Below are 22,328 nucleotides of genomic sequence, written 5' to 3'. Positions count from 1 at the left end.
TACAACAGAACACTTCTTCAAAGCCTAATTTCAGTGGGGGCAAGGGGGACCCTGGGGGTGTCAGGAAAGGCCTCTCTGGGCACTAAGTTGCCTATGGGTACTACCTTGGTGGTGTCTGCCTTAGACCAAGTCAGATCGTGAGTCCATCTTCCTTAGTATTGCCTACACTGACTGGCAACAAGCTGTCCAGGGTTTCTGGCAGGGAGTCTCTCCTAGCCCTGCTTGGAGATGTCATCAGGGATTGAATCAAAGATCTAAATGCAAATCAGCTCCTCTGCCCCTGTGGGATGGCCCTTCACTCATCATAACTGGGTAGCTGCCCAAGCCCACAGCCCGGAAGGGGGCCCAGCGCCAGCCTCCAGTGGCCCCCCCTGCTGCCCACATGCTTTTCAGCTGCCTGAGCCTGTGGTGGGAACAGTGAAAAAAGAGCAAAGAGAAAGAAGTGCAGCCTCTGCTTCCTTTGCACGTTCTTTTTGGGTGAATATTGGCGGGGGCAAACCTTGGTAATATGGCACCCTGAGCAAGGACAAAATTTGGTGCCCCTCCACCCTAAATATTTCTTATTTTCACAATAATTCCTTTTGATACAGGGTTTTTTAATCTTCTAAGTAGGTGCCCACATAAATATAGGTATATTATTATTATTATTATCATTATTATGTGCCTCTTTGGCTCAGCATCCAGGGCAGGGGAACTGCCTGCTCTGCCCTAAATCCAGCTGGGATTGGTGCTGGGGGCAAGTGAATGCACCATGGTGACTATGGCATGAAGAGGGGCATCTTCCTCACCCCCAGCCTATTATACCTATTAGGAAGACTTAAAAGCACTTGGAGAGAATAGGAATGTGTCGCATTAAGGAGTTATTGTGGCAGGGAGTTCCATAGGTCCTGAAGTATTAAAACAATGAAAGAATTGCAAATATCTAAACTTGTATTTATAAAAAAATGGGACTGGGAGAACCATTTTCCTACAAGAAGTTGCAGCAGGGTGACCTGTTTCCCTAGAGGTTTCGGGGGGGGGGGAGAGGGCTCACTGAGGGGCTTCTTGCCCAACAACATCCCCACCGCACCCCCAAAAAAATCTGTGAACTGGCATTGCCTGGGATATCCTTACATACGGTGGAAGTTTCGCAGCCATTGGCAGGGAACCAAAATGATGCTTTCATTGAACCACACACGCAGAGCACCTGCCTCCAAGAGCCGGACCTTGTTCTCAGATGTTGCTGTTTATTTTCCATCTCACCCTCCCCTCCCCTCCGCCAGCCCCCCGCCCTCCCCAGCTCAGTCGAGCGGCCCCTGGAAGATGAGGCGGACAAACCCCTGCTGGCCCGTCAGCCAGGTGCCACAGAAGGGGCAGGCTGCGTGGAAGGCGTGGGTGCCGTGGGGCAGGGGTATCTGCGCCCAGTACTGCACAGTCTTGGCCGAGCAAACGTGGCCGCAGGGGCAGAAGGCATGGGTGGGGCGCCCGGCGTCCAGGTACAGCCCCGCCTCGCAGCCCAGCCAGAGAGGCACGTAGGGCCCCGAGCGGCGGCACATGGGGCACTCACGCTCCAGCCCCCCTTTCTCCTTGCGGAAGCCCCAGTTGTGGAAGCCGTGGACGTGGCCACAGTTGACGTAGACCCAGGGCTGCTTCTTCTCCACCACGCCCCGCTGCGCCAGGCTGGGGAACGCCAGCGTGCTGAAGCCCACCGGGCACTGGGGGCGGGCGGCGTTGATCTCCTGGCGCAGGGCCTCCAGCTGCTGCAGGGTTGGAGTGCGCAGGAGTCCCTCCGAGGTCCGCCACAGCAGGGTGGCCCCGCACAGGTCAATGAGCGAGCCATCCTGGAGCACGTTGGACTCAGACTCCACCTGGCCGTGGGGGGAGAGAGAGAGAGATGTCAGAAGAGGCACTGAGGTCCAGCTCCGAGGGCCTTCACTGCGAGAAGCGAAGTTACAGGGAACTAGGCAGAGGGCCTTCTCGGTAGTGGCACCCGCCCTGTGGAATGCCCTCCTACCAGATGTCAGAGAAAAACAACTATCTGACTTTAAGAAGACATCTGAAAGCAACCCTGTTTAGGGAAGTTTTTGAAGTTTGATCTTTTATTGTGTTTTTAGTATACTGTTGGGAGCCGCCCAGAGTGGCTGGGGAAACCCAGCCAGATGGGCAGGGTATAAATAATAAATTATATTATTATTATTATTATTATTATTATTATTATTATTATTATTTGCGATGGAAGGGGATGGACAGAAGATGAAAGCATACCCTCCAACATTTCTCCGATGAAAATAGGGACGTCCTAAGGAAGAGCGGGACATTCCTGGATCAAATCAGAAACCAGGATGGCTTCTGTAAATCCGGGACTGTCCCTGGAAAAGAGGGGCACTTGGAGGGTCTGTGAAAGGCCCAGTATGAGGGGCAGGGTAGAGAGGAACTCCAGGGGGTGGGAGGCTGGGGGAAGAGGGTGAAGCTTCCAGATGAGAGCTGGGAGACTTTACTCTTCTATGTGTGGAATAAGGGTTAAGATATAATTGTGGTACAGAGCCTTGTGTTTATTTTCTCTTTCTCTTCTCTTTCTTCTTCCTTAGTTTCTCCCTTTGCTTATTCTTGCTTCTTTCCTTTTTATCTTATTTAGATTAGTTTGACTTTTCAGAGGGGCCCTGAAGCAACTTTAGTCTACATTGCTTTAAAAAATTGGGTCTAGTAGACCCAATTTCATCATTTGATGATGCATCCTGCACATATATAACATTTCCCTAATTTTCACCCCCCATAACTCAAAAACTATGTCATATTATTTTTTTATTCACACCAGCGACTTTGACATGTGAGATAATTCACTACAACAATTTTAATCAAAATCTGAGATATAGGAGTTAAATATTTCAAAAAATTGTGGCAATCTGTCATGGAACAACCCCACTGTAGATGATAACAGCAGTTTGCTGGACCTGGTTGCTGGTTGTGAAGGGGCCCCCATAACAGCTCAAGCGTCAGGGCCCCAAAAATGTAGGTCTGCCGCTGTTTCCTACCCCTTCCCGAAGATACCAAGGAATGAAGCTGGGACCTTCTGTGTGCAGAGCAGATGTTCTGACCCTGAGCTATGGCCCTTCCCCTTAAAAAAATAATGAACAGATCCAGTCCTCAAGGTTCTGAATAAAGGACTGATTTAAATAGGAGAATAGGAAGCTGCTTTTGGGGTTTCAGAAAGGGTGTCTCCCCATCCTTCCTGGAGATGCCAGGGATTGAACTTGGGGCCTTCTGCACGCCAGCAGGTGCTCTGCCACTGAGCCACAGGTCCTCAGTAGGGCAAGAGCCTCTCCTTGGTCCTGCAGGGCACCTTGCCTGGGCTTCCTCTCCCCACGTACCAGCTTTCCCCGCTGCTGCGCTGAGCGACTGTCCCGCAAGGCATACACATTCCCGCACACGGAGATCTCGCGCCATACACCCGGCGTGGAGTCCTCGCTGAAGCCACCGTTGGGGTGCATCACCAGCACTCCGTTTGTCGTCAGCCCGTCCATCAGTCCGTCAGGAGTCCTCCACTTGGCTGCCCTCTCCTGCCAATGAACCCAGAGACTGGCATCACAGCACCGCTTGGGCAGGGGGGATGTGGGGGCAAGACTTGTCCTAGGGGCCTTTGAACGTGGAAACAGGATTGCCCTGCAGAGTCCTAACCAATTCCAGCCAGGCTTATTCAAAGCACAGTCTCTCTCATCAACAATCCCCTGCCTCTCGCCGGTTGCAGTCTGTTTCCTGGCCCAATTCAAAGTGCTGGTTTCACCTCTTCCCACACATACCTACCCATGACTGGCAATTGTTATCATAGAATCCTAGAAATGTAGAGTTGGAAGGGACCCTGAGGATCATCTCATCCAACTCCCTGCAATGCAGGACTATGTAGCTGTCCCATACGGCGATCAAACCTGCAACCTTGGCATTATCAACACCACGCTCTAACCGACTGAGCTATCATGCCCCCTCAAGGGAGCTCCGCCCGGCATTGACACCATATTCCTTCCCAGCTCCAGGCTAAAATGTGTTTGTTTGCCCAGCCATTTTAGATTAAGGTTATTTTTGTCTGGTTGAATGCTTTTATTTCTCTTCACTTGACGGTGTATTTGGTTGTGCTTTGGAACGCATTTGCCCTTGGAAATTATTTGTTTAGGCCGCATTCCCAACTGTGTCTACTCGGAGGCTGTCCTACTGAATTGAATGAGCCTTGCTTATTCACTGCAGGGGTGGGGAACCATTTTAGGCGGGCGGGCCGCGCTCACTCGTGGGCAGCCTGCCAGCCGTCACATGCCAGGGGAGGGCAGAGCAAGAGACAAAAGTGGTCAGAGAAACAGATGTAAATCTGTACCTTTGTACGGTAGGCTACATTCCAGACACACACACACAACCAGAAGTTTCTGCAACCTCTTCATCCAGGCAAGAAAGAGGCATGACTACAGTTCAAGGAAAGTGAGAGGTGTGGTCAGGGAAGGGGATGTTGCCTCAGGAAGGTCCCAAGGACCAAAGAAAGAGATCTGGAGGGCCAGAGGCATGAGCGATCCCTACACTGAGGATCTGGAAGCAGCTCACATCAATAAAGACAGAGAGAGACACATAAAGGTGTGTGGGGAGAGAGGCTACATCAGACTTAAAAACTAAAAAGATGACGCACAAGGAAAGGAGAGGAGAAGGAAAAGGCAGAGAAAGATCACTTTCTCAAGGCCAGAAAAAAAGTGGACGACTAAGAGGGCATTTATATCCAGCTCAGGCCAGACAGGTCTCTTTGAATATCATTTAGAAATCCATTTTTGGGGACGAAGGGTGGTCTAACTCCATTAGAAGCCCTTCTCTGTGTGCCCCCTCACAGGCTGCAATAAGGCAGGAGGCCTCAAGGGGAAATGGCAAGCAGATGCACTGCAGGGAGTTGCTTACAGAGCAACTGCCTCCTGCTGGCTGGTGCAAGTGAGCCAAGTTATGTGACAGGCAGAAATGGCACCGATTAGGATGTCCCCGTCCACCATCATGTTGTGGGAAACTGCACCAAAGTGAATATTTGCGTATCACACAGGTGTGCTGTCCTCCTTTGGAAGCCAAAGACTTTTCCATTCCACCACACATACGCAAAGACATACACAGTCATGCTGGTGACTCACTCACTCCAAGGAAAATGTTGCGGGAGGCATCAAAGCCAGCAGCGTAAATGCGTGCTGTGTACGGAGGGTTCCTCTCGCAGATGACACGGCAGGCAAAGCGAGAGATGGTGCTCTGAGCCGACTGACCATCGATGGCTGAGTTGGCCCCTGGGGTCGTGTCCGTCACCACAAAATCAATCATGCTCTCTGTGGAGCGGCCAATCTGGGAAGAAAGGAGGCAGAGAGAGTTCAGAAAGGCAAAAAAAGTGCGCTGGTGTTTGCTTCGCGAACACATCCATTGTACACTTGTGATTTTGCCATCTCGGTTTCAGGAAGATAGCATTTTCTCCTGTCAAAAAATCCTGAAATATCACAAACGGATGCAGAGAAGTCAGGAAGGCCTTACATTGATGAGAGGGACCCTTATTAATGTCCCATCTCCAGAAAATGTTTTGTCAGTCTGCATCAGGAACGTGGAACCTGTGGCTCTCCAGATGTTCGTGGACACCAACTCCCAGCATGGCCAACAGTGAGGGATGCTGGGAGTTGGAGTCCAACATCCACTGGAGAGTCACAGGCCCCTCATCCTTGGTCTAGGTAACAATCGGATATCTGTATTAATTTCCTTGCGCTCTCAATAATAGCTTTGGTTCACATCTGTTCATGAAGTAACTAGCCAGCACTGGAACAAAACATCCTGGCCACACCTGAGGCTTGAAGAAATGCATTTCCAAATGAGTTGAAAACTATTTCAGTGGTATTGTCATGACTCCAGAATCCAGCAGTGATCCAGCCACAGATGGAGGCTGTGGAGGCACCAGCGAGGAGAGCTGGACACACCTCAGGGCTCTGATTCAGCTGCTGGAGACTGCTGGGCCTCAGACGGGGGCCTCCAGAAGGACTTCCTGTACCACCAGAGGCCAGAGTCAGGACTCACATTGGTGCCATCGCCTAAGCACTGCTGCCTTCTTCCTAGCATCCTGCGCAAGATCAGAACACAACAGGTATTTCAGCTAAATGACAAAGGGAAAAGTGGTGCCAAGGCTGCCACCATCTCTGGAATCTCCAGAGCCTCACTGAAGCAGATATGAAAACAACAATCTGATGCAATATCCACAGGGCATGAAATCATAGCCAGCATTGGTGGTAGGCACCGCTGGGCACCTGCCAAGGCTCACGCAGGTTTTCAGCAGGAAGTTATGGGACATGTGTTGCTTGGAAATTACTCAGTACATCCACTCCGAAACATTTGCAGGTTCAAACAGTATTGAAAGTGTCATTGCGTATAACCATCATGAGTTCAAATAATCATAGATGCACAATAAAAAGTATATGTGGCACAAAAAAACCTCATACATCAGACATCTGCTGAAGGCACAGGCACCTAGTCACCCAAAGAGGATGGCATTCCTGTTTCTGCTGCCAGGGTCATAGGTACCTGGAACATGTCGGTCTCGCAGTCATGAGTATACTCAACGATCACAGAGTGGCTTCGGGAAAGTGTGTATGAGATGCTGTGCTGGCCTTTGTTACTCAGTGCCTGTTGGGCAGAAGAAATAAAATAAACAGCTGTGGGACCCATCTAAAGCTCCTCTCCAGAGCTAAACTCATCACCTCAATCCCAGCACCGAGCCTCTGAGATTCCCTGTTCCCTTTCTAATGATACATGGACTAGATTCAGTGCCTGATCAAAGAGCAAGAGGCTTGTATCCCATTCCTAAAGCCCAGCTGCACAGAGGAAGACAGGAAGGTGCCTTATACTGAGTCAGATCATTTATCTAACTGGATTGTTATCGTTCACACTGACTGGCAGAACCTGTCCAGGGTTTCAAACAGGGTCATTCCCCAGCCCTACCTGGCGATGTCAGGGATTGAACCAGGGACCTTCTGCATACAAGCAGATGCTCTGCCACTGAGCTCCAGCCCTGCCTCTAAAAAGAAAGTAAGATTCCAGTCCTCATGAATCCGAATAAAGAACTGATTTAAATAGAGACAATAAGAAGCTTCTTTATAACCAAGTCAGGTCACTGGTCCATCTAAGCCAATTTGTCTATAATGACCAGCAGCAGCTCTCTGGGGTTTCAGATGAGAGTCAAGACAGTTTTGTCTCTATTTCCTTATTGTAGGGTTGTCATATTCCCAAAAGTGAAAAGTTGTTGAGCCATACGTCTGGGTTTCCCCAGACATTTTGCTGATTCGGCAAACATCTGCATGGACGCCATTTTGACAGACTGATTCCTGGACGTATGGCAGCCCTACATATTGGGACAGAAATGCACTTTACACATGCTTAGAGTCATAAATCTTTTCCAGGACTAGATTCTGGCATAAAAAAAATAGCAGGGAGCTGCCCTATTACAAATAAGACCCTTGGTCCATCTATCTTGGCCATGCCCACAATGATTGACAGTGGCTCTCCAGAGCCTTCCTTGTCCTACTTGGAGGATGTCAGAGACTGAATCTGAGACTTTCAGCATGCCAGGCATGTGCTCTATCACCACACTATGGTCCTTGCACAAAATGGCCCCCCATTGAAGCCCAGAGTGGTCTGATGAGCAGAAGAGTATTCCTGGTGGCTAGGAAGGGGCTTTGGACTCACCTTGGATACAAGCGGTGTAGAGATGTGGTGGATGACATCTGGTTTAACCCCATTGGGTTTCGGCCTCTTGAACAGGGCCAATCGGCTGCGGCGGCGGCCCTTGTCACCATTGGGCAAGGAGCCATTGTACCTGTGTTGGGAGAGGCCAATGGATCTGTTTGTTTGTCTGTACTTGGTACAGAGTAAAATAGAGCATCACATCAATTCAACTTGATGAGAGTTCAGGATTTCAAATATCTAGTGTTCTTTAAAATATATCTATTTTTGAGGCCCACCTTTGTGAAAAGGCTGCTTTCAAGTCTAGTGGACAAACACAACCGCAGGCACTTCCAGATGATCTGTTTACTGAGCATTCATACTGATTCACTTGCAGGGAGACTGGACTTCTTGTCTTAGCTATTTGATGAGCATTCATTGTTATTTTTTCCCATAGAGATTAGATGAAGTTGCATCAAAGCAAGGGTTATCCCACCCTTTCTCATGTTTTCCCATCATTTTCCTATTATTATAACAGGGTCTCTGAACCCCTTCTAAAAGAGGTATGATCGGGGTTCAAGCCTGCCTGGGAGACAAATTATCTGATCTGAAGGTCATCACCCACTAACCTTGGAAGTACATGGCTATTTTTACTCAGTGGTGAGAGAAATGTACTCTGTACATGCTCAGGCTTCCTGCTCATCAGCTTCTTTTTATTTCATGTTCCAGAGCTGAGCACTAAAAAAATGTGTCCAGGTCTGCATGGGGGACTGCTGGCAGAAAGGGTTCCCTTCACTTACCCCAACACGATCAGCTCCCCGTACTTCACTGGCTCCTTGGTCAACAGGATACTGTCCCCTGGAGAGGGATAAATGCGGCTGCTTTTGGGGCAAGCTCGCCGGAGATCTAGTGACTGGGAGCTCACTGCTTCAGGGCTTCCTTCTAACACCATCCTGTAAGCACAGAGAAGGCAGGTCAATGATTCTTCAACATCAACTTTGTTGGACTGGTCATGTTGTTCGGATGCCTGATTATCATCTCCCAAAGCAACTACTCTATTCCAAACTTAAAAATGGAAAGTGTAATGCTGGTGGTCAACAAAAGACTCTCTAAAGGGAAATCTAAAAAAAAAGTAGTATAAACACCAACAATCGGGAAACACCGGCTTGCGAGCGCTTCAACTGGAGATCAGCCTTTACCAAAGGTGTCATGGAATTTGAAGACGCTCAAACTCAGGACAAAAGGGAGAAATGCACGTTTGGCAAACCCACACCGTGATCAACTCCCGCCTGGAAACCTATGTCCCCACTGTGGAAGGATGTGTGGATCCGGAATTGGCCTTCACAGTCACTTACGGACTCACTGTTAAGACCGTTTTCATGGAAGACAATCTTACTCAGCTACGAGTGATCGCCAAAGAAGAAGAATGCCACACATTTAAAGCACTCTCATTTCACTGGATGGCTTCCCGAAGAATCCCGGGAACTGTCATTTGTTCAAAGGTGCTGGGGGTTGTAGCTCTGTGAGGGGGTCTCCTAAGAAGTTTCAGAACCCTTAACAAACTACTGTTCCCATGATTCTTTGGGGTGGGAAGCCATTGTCAAAGTGTTGTGAGAGTGCTTCTTCTCACTTCAACCGTACGAATATGGTTGTTAAGAATAATTTTTTAAAAATCATTTACGAGTCGCTTGGTATGAAACATATCGAGGCAGTTTAACAATGAAACATTAACAATATAGATATATTTCATAACTAGAACAAGTTCACGTATAAAAACAATGCCAAATTCAATGCAGTTACAGACTGGGATTAAAAAAAAATCTCCACTTAAAAGACAAGTTGGAAAAAGGAAGGTCTTCCATAGGCCCCCAAAAGACAACAGAGAAGTCCCTGTCTGATATGTAATGGGAGGAAGGAGGAGGAGTAATAAAAAGCACAATCAATGCGCTTGCATGATCCTTATCAGAGAACAAAAGGAAAGATCCATTGCAACCCTGTTGTACCTCATGTTAGTCCTACATAGATTCATTAAAAATAGTGGATATTATTTTGACTCTGAATATTATTTAGCTAGAGACAACCCAGTGCATGCCTGGTTGTGCCTGAAGGCCCATCTGGCTTGAGGGGAGGAAGTACTGAAGGAAGTAGTTTGAGGGCCTGCCACCCTCCAGCTCCCATAGCAGCCCCTCTCCCTCCCCCCCAAATGTCACCACAGGAGCTTCTGCAGAAGAAACTTGCCCTAAGGGGAGGGGAGAAGAAGTAGTAGCAGTTTTTTCTAAGCAACCAAGTTGTCTTTTCCATTCTATTGCAATTTCTTCTTTAAAAAATAAATAAATGCTTCTAGTTGTAATAATCTTACGTAAAAGATTTGTGAGATCTGCTCAAAAAGTTGTACGTAAATATTGTAAGTAAAATAAAATACTCAGAAGTAAATCCCATGGAGTTCAAGGGGCCTTACTCTGTGGTAAATGTGTTTAGGACTTCAGCTTCATTTATAGTAGGAGGACATGGATTATAGCCTCCCTCCTGTAGGGACTCTACACATGCTCAGATGCCCATTAGGACCGCATCCCATATTCATACTGCATCTCGCCCTTGCATTGTCATAGCAACGCCCGCTTGACGGCTCCCCATCAGTTGCCGTGGGTGGCACTCCCTGACCTCTATGGTTTTGGGCCCAGTGTTCAAAGGAGCCATATGGTAAACACCTCTAGCATCTCCAGGTTTCTAAGGTGACAGTCCTGACCCTTAGCAGCAGCAACCCCCCCCCCAAAGTTGCCATGGTGATAGCCCTAAACTACCTCCGTCCGCACTGTTACCACAGCAGCATTTCAGATATTTTATGCCTCCCTGTTGCCATGGCAACACTCTCGGCTCCATCCTGGTCCCTGCTGCTGGAGGAACCCACTTGTGGTTCATTGAAATCCTGTAGCTGGCTCCTTCCCGCGCCCCCAATCCTGTTGATTCCCGGCTCGTGGAGCTAGTTCACACATGCACACACATAATGCCCCCCCCCCACACGGAAAGACATGCCTACACAAAAATGGGTCTTCTTTAACAACCACCACAACAAACCAAACAAATCTGAGCTGAGCCTCACCTAGGCCTTGCAGTGTGGAATGGGTTGCATCCCACTAAGGCCCCATCTCCACAATACAGCTGAAGCATCATCATACTGCTTTAAACAAAGAATTCTGGGAACTGTAGTTCATTAAGAGTTGTTAGCAAGCCTGCTATTCCCCTTACAGAACTATATTTCACAGAATGGTTTAGCAACAAATTCTTCCCCAAGAACTCTGAAAACCGCAGCTCCTTGTGCAGGATAGGGATCCAACTCAGAGCATCCTTAAGAAACTACAGTTCCCAGGATTCTTTGGGGGGAAAGCCTTGGCTGTCAAAGGGGGTATGTATAGCACAGGTGCCCCCCCAAGTCCTACACAGAGTAGACCCGCTGGAATTACTGGGCCTATCTGTGTCCATTAATCTTAATGGGTCTGCAGGTCTAACGGGATAGAATCCTATATTCTTTTTAATACCAGGATGTAGCACAGATATATAAACTGGAGGGTATGTCTTAAGTGCGTCTCCGCATATTTTTCATTAAAACAAGTTTTAGTTAATGATTTAAGTACTGTACTGCAAAGAAATGCATTAATATCTCATTGTATGAAGGTAATTGGTTTACTTATTTAGTGGCCAACCTGCATGTTGCCAACCACCCAATACAGTATATAAATTATAGTTAAGGGGTGAAGATGGCCTTAGTCTTATCTGTTTAGATACAGAGATGTTAAGTCAGACATTCTAACCAATTTGTAAACTGCCCTGGGTGCAATCTCTTAATCAAACTCCCCACAAACAGACATGGTCTCAAAAACATTACTCAGATACATCCAGGAAGGTAGTACCAGCTTTGATTCTGGAACTCAGGCAAGACTGTAAATAATTACATTTTGCACAAATGTCCATCACGTGATACCCTGTAGAACTAAAAAAGTATAAACCCAGAATCCAGCAATATCCACTGCTCAGAAGGTTACACAAATAATCTGAATTATGAGATTATACACTGATTCCCGCCCCCGCCCCCCAGCCATTTTTTCCACCCTCTCTAGGCTAGGAAGCAGCATTTCTGGAGGCTGTAGGAGGTGGAGGTGCTAAGCCTCTATAGAGAACTGTATTGTCAATAACTATGGAGCCAAGGACTCTGGGTGTGTAGAGCAGAGTGTGAGGGGGAGAATTAAATCTTGAAGAACGGTTGTGTGTCAGGATCCCTGGGGCAAATTCAGAGACACAGAGGAAACTTAGTGGGACAGGGTATCCAGAGATGCCTGGCCAGTGAACATTTTTGAAAAGCTCTTTGTATGTGCAAAACTGAAGGGCAAACAGAAATTAAAAAGAACTCAAGAGGATTTGTAGATCAAGGAATGTAGAGATTTATGCATCTTGAGGTCAAACAGGATGGGTGTGTGACTAAAGCCCTCAAAGGGGAAGTCTATGTGAACCTTTGCATGTGCAAGGTCTCTTTCTACTGAACCTGTCCACCTCTCAGATTAAGGGCCAAGACTTCCAGGTCACACAAGGTGCAGTATTGTACATGCATCTTCTGGAAAGCTTTGAGTCATAGGGTTTTCTCCCCCCTTAAGCACAGAAAGGGGAGGTTTTCTGCTTAAGGGGGGGGGGAGGGTCTGCTACACCAGGATATTCTAGAGCAGTGGTTCTGGTAAGAGTGGGTATGTAGATGAAAATCTGTAGGATCTAAGCTGTGCATTGGGAGAATGGATCAAGTTCTTCCTGTTTAGAGGGGCATAGCTGTTGTTGTTGTTTAAAAAATACTTAGAAAGATTTATAAACCACTTACTCAAATAGGCCTCTAAACAGGATACATAATAAAACTGTAGATAAAAACACAGCTAAAATTAAAAAAACTATTAAAAAGAAAATATATCTATAAAATAATTATCATTAAAACTTGGGGGGGGGATCAGTGCAACAAATATAGGGAACTAATGTCCAATGGAGTTGTGCACAAACACGGGGGCTCTCAGGGTTTCTAAGGGACTGGAATGGGGTTTAATGTCAAATGTGGTGAGTGAGAAAGGAGAGGGCCGCATCCTGCTTTATTGCGAAGTTAGGAAGGTTGCATTTTAAGAGATGATGTACATAACTTGAAGGGGGTGGACATGTGTTTAATATGTTTAGGAGAAGTAGAAAGAGTTGGGATGTCCATGATGGTACCCCAGTATACCTGCCCCCACTAAGGAGCAGGCTGTAGCTCCATGGTAGAGCAACTGCTTTGCTTGCCAAGGTCCCATATTCAATCCCTGGCATCTCCAGGTAGGGCTGGAGATATCTGAAATCCTGGAAAGCCCCTGCCAGTCAGTGTCTGCAATACTGACCATCTAGCTCAGTATAAGACAGCTTCTGGTGTTCCCTGGAAACAGCAAGAGTGCTGGAAGAGTGTATAGGGTGCTGTGTGACTGTGTAGGAGAGGGGACAATCCTGATTTATTGGGGTACCATGGGGATGCATTTGCAGAAAGAATTCACAAGGGAAAGGATCCAGAGGCTGTTTGACAGGATATTATCGATAGTGCTAGAGAAGCAAGGAAAAGGGCCTGATTTTGCTACTCAAGAGTTGCCTGATAGCCTCTGCCTTTGGACAGAGGGATCTGGACTAGGAACTGAAGTTGTTGGAAATTTATATTGTGGGGGTGGCTGTCTCTTTCACCCATGAAAACCAGATATTGAGCATGCATTCTTGGGGATGCAGGGTAGGTGGGCAGTGCCAGGCATAGTGCAATAAGGAAGGACCACGGAAAAATGGGACATTTTGCAAAGGGACAGTGGCCCTTTACACTCGTTCTCCATACACACACACACACACACACACACACAAATGTGTGTGTGTGTGTGTGTCCGTCCGTCCGTCCCATGCAATGCTGGTTAGCAAAAGGTAAACACAGACAAATGTGTACGCATCTTAACGAAGGTGCTGGTTTGGGGGCAGAGAACAGGAATCAGAGGACACCCAAACGGATTTGGGACAGGAAGGTAAAGAATTCAGGAACACCTGGGCATACTGAATTAGGGGACATGGGAATCAAAGGACACCCATAAGACATTCAGAGGCAGCCCAAGAGATCTGAGGAGGGAGAGTGTGTGTGTGTGTTTATATTAGGGTTAGGAATTAACAGGGGCCCAGACAGATGGTGCTGCTGGGGGAGGTTAAGAATAACAGGGTGCATATTAACAAAAGAAAGCCAGACAAGTGCCAGGGCTTAAATATGTTATATAAAGACGAGACCTTTTTAACAGACACTATTAAGAGACAGCTAACCAGATTTGAGAGGGATGGAGCTAGGCAATGAATTAGGGGACATAAAAATTCAGGGTCACCATATCAAATTGGGGGTGGGTGGGTGGGTTAGGAATTGGGGGGGGGGCATGAGAATCGAAAGGCAGCCGAGCCGATCTGCGGATGAGCCTAGGAATGATGGGGATGGGGGGGGGCTGCAGACAGACAGAAAGCGAAGAACTGCAGAAAGTAAAAGTGGGGTGGGGGAGATCTGTGGGAGGCATCCCTCCCTCCCTCCTTTCCCCTCCTCCCTGCCCTCCCCCCGCCGCTCCTCTCCCCCATGCAACACCACCCCCTCCCCGCAGCCTCCTCCGCCTCCCTCCCTCCCTCTCTCCCCCCCACCCCAACCCGCCAGGCACCACCGTCAGGGTTGGGGGTCTCTCCGGCTCACCCCTCTGCGCGTCCCCCCCGCTCCCCTGCGGCGGGTCCTTGCTCAGCAACCACCGCCTGCGCAGGATGGATAGCCCTGCATTGCCGAAGGAGGAAGAAGAAGAAGGAGGGAGGAGGAGGGAGGAGGAGGCGGCGGCTCTGCTTTGGCGGCGGCGGCTGCTCCGGCGCCGGGCGGGATCACAGGCTCAGCTCTCGCGTCCCCGGCACCCCGCCGCACACACCGCAAGTCTGCAACGCACACAACGCCGCTCCCCCCCCCCCGCAACCCTTTGCAAGGACCAGAGAAGGGGGATCCTCCTCCCCAAGCCCTCTCGTCTCTCCCTTTTCCCCACCCAGGGGCAGCCCTTGCCTCGCGCCCCCGCCTCTCCCTGCAACCTGCCCACCAGCTGCATCACAAAAGCAAAGCGGGTGTGTGGACGGGAGGGGGGGGAGCGTTTGTTTATTGCTTTGCAGGTGTGCAAAGAGGCTAGAAGAGAGGGAGGTGGGAGGGTGCCATCGTGCGTGTGTTGGGGGCGGCGGCGGGGGGGGGGGGTGCCGAGAGGGGTGCAAGAGCCGAGGGTCCCTCGCTCGGGGAAGGGGAGAGGAGAGGGAAGTGCAACAGATAGTTACGGAATGCATTCTTGTGTTTTCCGATTGCAAACCGCTGTGTGATTCTCGGATGAAGGGCAGCATAGAAATTAATAATAATAATAATATAGGGGAAGTCTCCTTTCGATGGAAATCAAGGCAAAAGCACCAGCAGCAGAGCCCAAACTGGAAAATGTTGTGCTTTAAAAGGATTGCAATGCAGTACAGGCTAACAATAAACATATAGTATAACTTTATTAATAACAATGCTAATTTTGTTGTTTTGCTTCCTTTGGTAGCAGCTTAGGAAAGTAGGAAAGTGTCTTAAACTGAGTCAGGCCCACTGGCCCATCTAGCTCAGAAATGTATGCACTGGCTAGCAGTGGCTTTCCGGGGTTCAGGCAGCCCCTACCTGGGGATATCAGGACTGGAACCCGGGACCTTCTGCATGCAAGGGTCTTGTTCTGCCCCTGATCCACAGCCCTTTCCCCAAAAGAGAGGCACGGGTGGAATGTGCTAGGATATTAGTAGCTGCAGTGGCTTCCAGTCTGTTTCCAGGTCCTATTTAAAGCAGGAAAACAAGAGCAGAGATAAGAAGCTGCCTGACAGCGAGTCAGGACATTGGTTCATCTAGCTCAGTGCAATCTATACTGACTGGCCGTGGTTCTAGAGGGGTTTTGGTTGAGGGATATTTCTATGCTAAGGTTGAACCTGCCCTCAGCTAGTCCTCACCTGCCTGTCTTTTTGACTTACAGCCAGTCCAGTGAGTGGCATTTGTTCCCTCCTCCTTGGCCTCAGTGTTGCCTTGGGAGAAGGGCACTGGGAGGAGACAGGAATTGGGTGGCCCAGCCTGCCATTGGCTCTGGCGCCACCTGCTGTTGGGCTCCTTTTCTTCTGCCCTACCAGTCCCAGGGGGCACCAGCCACCCCTGCAGCTTGGGCAAGGCACCCTTGGTGGGCCCACTGTTCCTCCTCCTCCAAGACATCGCTTCCTGCTCACTTCTGTTTCTGGGCCCAATCCATCCAGCCATCCAGCGGGAGAGCAGAAGGCAGGTGCTGCTGTCTTATCTCTCTTGGGCGGAAAGGGCATAGCTCAGTGGTTAGAGCATCTTTTTCCCATGCAGAAAGTTCTAGGTTCAATCGTTGGCATCTTTAGGTAGGGCTGGGGGAGGCTTCCTCTCTGAAACTCTGGAGAGTAGCTGCCAGTCAGTGTAAACATTGCTACATGAGGTGGCCTTTTGGTCTGGCTAGGTATAAGGCAGTTTCCTCTGTTCCTTGTGCAGGTCCTTCTTAAGACTCTGCAAGATCCAGAGGTAACATGTACATTTGAAGTCCCCCCCTCCCGGCACTACATATCAGTGTGATCCTCTGCCTGAAAAACCAACCCTAAATATGCATATGATCCTCTCTATTTGCCAGCGGAAGCAGTATGTTAAGATTCCATCTCTTTAAAAAGTATACGCACAGAGTGTGTGCTGCTACAATACACCTCGTAATTATGGCTTGTGTCACGTGCAGATTTGTGCCTTCTTTAGCAGGTGGAGTGGACCGCCCAAAAATAAGCTATACATGGAATGAAATGTGTGACAGACAAGATGAGCCCAGGAGAAGCTTCTCCTGTATTTGTACTTCCATACTAGAAAATGCTTAACCTGTTGAATGTCTGCCTGCTGCACAGTTGTTAAAGGTACAAGAACCCCGCTTTCCTTCAATGCCCAATCCTAAACCAAAGTCTGTGCCCACATACTGTGGGGATGTTAAGGAAGGTAGGAGAAGATACATTGTTTTGATATTATCCCTTCTCACTCACGCTAGTGAGTAAACAGCAGAGCACATTCCCTTTGCAGCTTATTGGAAGCAAGCTGATGATTTGTTAAAATCCTTTAATTAAACAATCCTGTCTGACTTGTCGAGTCTGGATTGTTCCTGGTAAGTTTCCCCTTTATTTCCCTCTTAAAATAATAATAGCACAACACAGTCTTCTTTAAAAGTAAGAATAGTGTTTTACTCACATTCAGTTCACAGCAGTAATTTGAAGGCAGGATTTATCTTGCGGTTAAAATGAAAAGAAGTCTGAGCTACATTTCAGACTTTCTGCTTGTGGGCTCCATCCTATGTGAAGCTTGAGCCATGCACTGGCTAAAAGCCAGGACAGCAAGAATCCAAGAGTAAGGGAGTAAGAGTCCAAGAGAGAAATGGGGGTTGCGTGGCCAGCCCTTTTATGTGGTCAGCTAGGGTCACGCCCATCTACCTGGTCACACACAGGGGGAGGAAGTTCCAGAGCAGGTATGGCAGGAAGTCCTCCCTGTCTGGAGCCACATCCCCGTGTGTCCATTCTAGGCAACAGGAAAATGTTATACTTGACTGCTCTAGTAATACATCCCACATACCCCTTCTCAGGCAATGCAACTGAAATTGAGTCGCAAAGTGATTTCATGCTCTTTATTCAGCTCATAGTGGTGAGGAGGAATGGAAGTCCCCTCAAAGTATCTGCTTTATATACATTATTTACACAATGAGCTGCACCTGATTGGCTAATTCCGGACTTCTCCTGTAGGCCAATCAGGTTGTGGATTCACTTCTATCTGGAGCTGGATTGGGTGGCTCCTGCTGACCAATCATACTGCTGCATTGTTCTAGGACCAATCAGACTGCTGCATTCTGAATCCTATTGTTCTAGGACCAATCAGACTGCTGCATTTTGGATCCTATTGTTCTAGGACCAATCAGACTGCTGCAGTTTGGATCCTATTCAATTCAGTACATAACAGCAACATACATTTATATACATAAATTTTATTCAACAACCCAGAGTCCCAGCTTGACACGAAGGTTCTGGAAACTCTCCTTTGGTAGGGGCTTTGTCAGGAAGCCCGCAGTCATCTCCTTGGTGTGGCAATAAGACAGTTCCACAAGTCCCTCGTGGATGGCCTCACACACATACTTCACCTCAATGCACTTTGTCCTTGCCTGGAATTTCTCGCTCTGGGACAGCTTTAGGCAACTCCATTGGACTAACAGGCCCCTTTCTCACCACCCCAAAGTCTGAGCCAGGCCATCTCTCTGCACACTTCTGTGGCCGCAATGTATTCAGACTCTGTGGAAGATAAAGCTATACAACTCTGTTTATAACTGCCCCATGAAATGGGACCGTTTCCAAACATAAACACATATCCACCTGTGGATTTATAATCAGTTGTACATCGCAGCCCAATCTGCATTCGTAAAACCAGTCATTCTAGGATTACTAACAGCTGGTAATCTTAATTTAGTTTATTGCACCCATGAGTACCAAACCACCCTTTTCACACCTACCCAGTCATATTCAGTGGGAGCATTTACTTTTCAGCTTAGAATTCCCACTGCACTGGCTAAATTACTTATTTATTTATGAAAGATGACCAAAGTCCAACCCTGTTCTATGTAAATGTTAAATACTAGTCATTCTGTGCTGAGCTCCCACATAATATATAGATTTTAATAAATTTTTTCTCTCTTTTTGGAGGGGGTAGATTTCAGAGATTTCAATTAGCCATTTCCTCCTATCACAATTTTGGATGTGTCTCACACAACATCAGGAGTATGAAATTCACTATAATTGTTCTGAAGGCATTCGGTAATAACTGGAGCTATATTTACAGTTAAGTCTGAGGTTCTGGAGTAATCTTGGATTTATTTTCCAAGTAAAGTCTTACAGGCTTTGCAAAGCAGAACATAAGAGTTATGGGGCTATGGTCAGAGATGATAATATTGGTAATCAAGGCCAATTTAACAGAGGGAATAAATTCAAATGAAATCAAAATATGAACTATTCTGGAATAAGCGAAAAAGCTTTTTGAAAAGTAAGTGTAATTGTGTTTATTAGGTATAAAGGACTCGGCAAGGATCAAAGTTCATTTATTTATTAGTTGAGAAAAACTGGTGTTAATTTATTAGGGTTTATGAATGTCCTATCCAATTGATTATTAAGTCATGTTAAAATTCCCCCTAAAATTAATGGACCCTCTTTAAAATTTGATAATTGAAACAGTAGAGCTGATAAAATAGGTTGAGTGGAGTGAGGGGCATAGACTGAACCAATTGTATAATTTTTGTTTCTCTATAGTTTCTTCTTCTTCTTCTTCTTCTTCTTCTTCTTCTTCTTCTTCTTCTTGTTTCAAAAACACACACAAAATACCCCTTCTGATCTATTGGAACATCATTATATACAATGCCTGTTTTCTTGGCAATCCATAAAGCCACACCCCTAGCTTTTGAGGATCCAGGCAAATTATATCAAATCCCACCTTTAGGGGGCAGTACAAATCACTCGCTCGTTTTTCTTTTGTAGGTTTCTTATAAGCAAATGATACCAGGATTATTTTTTTATGTAGGAATTTTTGTACTTTTTCGTTTTGATATGGAACCCAGCCCATTGACAAAATATTCACATTAGCCAAACTTATATCTAAAGCTTAAAACAACTATGAGCTTGCATAACACAGTTTATGCATCTCTCCCAACAATACATCCCTTCCCCCCCCCAACCACCACCACCCTAACCCACAGCTTGAGAAGTAAACCCAGAAATCATGTACCTGCAGGATCCATCTCCAGGGAGAAGTCCTGGGTAGAAATGGCCACAGACCTCAATTTATTATTTTTATTTATTAAATGTATTGCTCTTCACCCGAAGATCACAGGGCAGTTTACAGTAACTTAGGCCTCAAGAATAAGGGGGGTGAGCTCCCATTTCCCCCATTAAGAGCAAACAGAAGAAAAAAAGGCACAATTCAAATGTTTAATCAATCAGCAAACTGATTCAGGATATGGTGAACATCATTCAGCTTGATGTAGACTAGAGGATAGAAGCATACATAATAAAGGTTTTGTAGACTCTTCAGGTCAATTTGACTCAGGAAACTTTCTCTTTTCTGCTGTGGTGGTGTTTTTTACTTGCTAATCATGACCATCTTCTCCAGAGTCCTCCACATTAGTCCCACCTTCACACTGCAGTCCTAGTAAAGTTAGTAGGTTTTTAATTTTCTACAGTGTTATGCTATCTCTGCGCTGAGGCTTAATTTAAATGGAAAGCCCCATTTGTAAAGGCTTGAATTTCCTTCTAGGTATGCTGAGTGAGGTATTGAGAAATTGCAGAGCTGTTCCCATCAAGGTTCTGATCTTCTGTATGGTTTAGTCCAGGGGTCTGCAACCCGCGGCTCCGGAGCCGCATGTGGCTCTTTTACACCTTTGCCGCGGCTCCAGGGCGGATACTAGCGAGGGGAGGAGGCGCATTGTGCGCCCCGACACTCCCCACTGTGGCGGGCGCTGTACTGGCTGTGACGTCGCATGGGGGCAGTGCGTATGTTAGTCACGCACCGTCCCGACGTCACCTTCCCACCCGCCCGCTACATTGTAAGGGGCATGTATGCTGGTCACTGCATTGAAAGGGGGCATGTACGCTGGTCACTGTTTTGAAGGGGAGTGAAGAACACACACACACACACAAAGGTAACTTGTTACTTTAACGTTTATTTCTATGAGGAGGAGTAATTCTGAGGGGTCAAACAAAAAAATAATTTAAAAAAGTGACAAAAAAGTTATTTTTATAATGATGAGTTTTGCGGTTCCCAGTTTTTTTTCCTTCGGAAACGGGTCCAAGTGGCTCTTTTTGTCTTAAAGGTTGCAGACCCCTGGTTTAGTCTCTCACTGCTTATCTATGAAATCTTGTAGTATCTCTTGGTTTCTTGTCTCTTTGGGTATACAGTAAGTCTCTGTGGACTCTGTCTATATTGGGATTCAAGATGAGCTTAACCATGTGTATAGCCAGGATTTGGGGGGGCAGGCTTGGGGGGGGAGGGGAGAACCAACTTATCTGCAACGCAACTGACCAGTTAGTTAAGTATTTTTATTTATTTACTTGATGGGGGGGCAGCTGCCCCCCACCTCCCTGGCTACGCTCATTACCTTAACAGATTGGAGAACTGGGCATGAGCTAACAAAATGAAATTCAATAGGGACAAAGGTAAGGTTCTGCTCTTTGGCAGCAATAACCAGCTGCACAAATATAAGATGGGAAACACCTGGATTGTCAGTAGCACATGTGAAAAGGATCCAGGGGTCTTAGTAGACCGCAAGCTTAGCATGAGTCAACAGTGTGATGCAGCAAATAAATAAATAAATAAATAAATAAATAGCTAATGCTGTTCTAGGCTGCATCAACAGAAGTACAATACAGTGGTACCTCAGGTTAAGTACTTAATTCATTCCGGAGATCCGTACTTAACCTGAAACTGTTCTTAACCTGAAGCACCACTTTAGCTAATGGGGCCTCCTGCTGCCACCGTGCCGCCAGAGCACGATTTCTGTTCTCATCCTGAAGCAAAGTTCTTAACCTGAAGCACGATTTCTGGATTAGCGGAGTATGTAACCTGAAGCGTATGTAACCCGAGGTACCACTGTATCTCGATTAAAGGGAAGTCATAGTCCCGCTCTATTTTGCCTTGGTTCAAACCACACCTGGCATACTGTGTCCAGTTCTGGGCACCACAATTTAAGAAGGATGTTGACAAGCTGAAACCTGTGCAGAGGAGGGCAACCAAGATGATAAAAGGTCTAGAAACCAAGCTTTATGAGGAACAGTCGAGGGAATTTGGTATGTTTAGCCTGGCAAAGAGGAGACTGAGAGGAGATATGGTCAAGTATCTAAAGGGCTGTCAAGAGTCAGATGGAAGATGCACCCTGCTCCGGAGGGTATGACTTGAACCATGGGCTTCAAGTTACAACAAAGGAAATTCCGACTCAACATTGGGAATAACTTTCTGACAGGAAGAGCTGTTCAGCTGTGGAATGGACTCCCCCCAAAGGTGGTGGACTTTTCTTCACTGGAGGTTTTAAGGCAGAGGATGGCCATCAGCCATGGATGATCTAGTTGAGATTCCTGCACAATTCTATGATGATTCTATCATGCTTATGATGGACCTTATCCTGCAAGCTCTTCTTAGATCCTTACCTACCTTTGAGCCAAACCTACTTTACAGGTCCGTGTACCCAGAAAATTACTGAGTGAGATGGCCCAATGGTACAAGCCGGCTTCCGTGGAGTCTTTCCTAGGTGTAGAGTGGGAAAGAGCAAATGCGCAAAAAGCCTCGCGATTTCCGACGCATCTACCTGCTCGGGGCGGCTGCAAGCCCCCGGTTCCTGCCCGGTTCTCCGCCCTTCTCCATGGCCCTTCCCGGTCCCTCCCTCCCTGGCTGGCTTTCTCTCCCAGCCCAGGATGTTGCATCACGGACGGGGCTTGGCTCCCTCCCTGCTCCGGCGCCTGCTCCGTGCGCTGGCCCTGCCCCGAACCCGGGCGGC

At 47.4% G+C, this 22,328-nt stretch overlaps 1 protein-coding gene across 5 annotated transcripts; it reads right to left on the bottom strand.

Annotated features, from left to right (window-relative positions):
- Positions 1–912: 912 nt before the first annotated feature.
- PELI3 (pellino E3 ubiquitin protein ligase family member 3) lies at positions 913–19,498 on the bottom strand. Of its 5 annotated transcripts, none has more exons than XM_080985790.1 (7): positions 17,003–19,498; positions 8,478–8,630; positions 7,702–7,831; positions 6,541–6,642; positions 5,128–5,325; positions 3,348–3,536; positions 913–1,847 (listed from the first exon to the last, which is right to left on the bottom strand). In XM_080985790.1, coding segments are annotated over exons 1-7 (1,341 nt in total). In that variant the 5' UTR covers positions 17,005–19,498; the 3' UTR covers positions 913–1,280. The 5 variants fall into 5 exon arrangements, with proteins under 5 accessions (XP_080841916.1, XP_080841915.1, XP_080841917.1 ...); XM_080985789.1 differs by lacking the exon at positions 17,003–19,498 and adding an exon at positions 15,404–15,507; XM_080985791.1 differs by lacking the exon at positions 17,003–19,498 and adding an exon at positions 14,426–14,753.
- Between the last annotated feature and the right edge of the window lie 2,830 nt (positions 19,499–22,328).

This window comes from Podarcis pityusensis (genome assembly GCF_964106645.2).
Source record: "Podarcis pityusensis genome assembly, chromosome: 16".
Taxonomy (NCBI): Eukaryota; Metazoa; Chordata; class Lepidosauria; order Squamata; family Lacertidae; genus Podarcis; species Podarcis pityusensis.
This window is presented reverse-complemented; position numbering and strand designations above follow the sequence as displayed.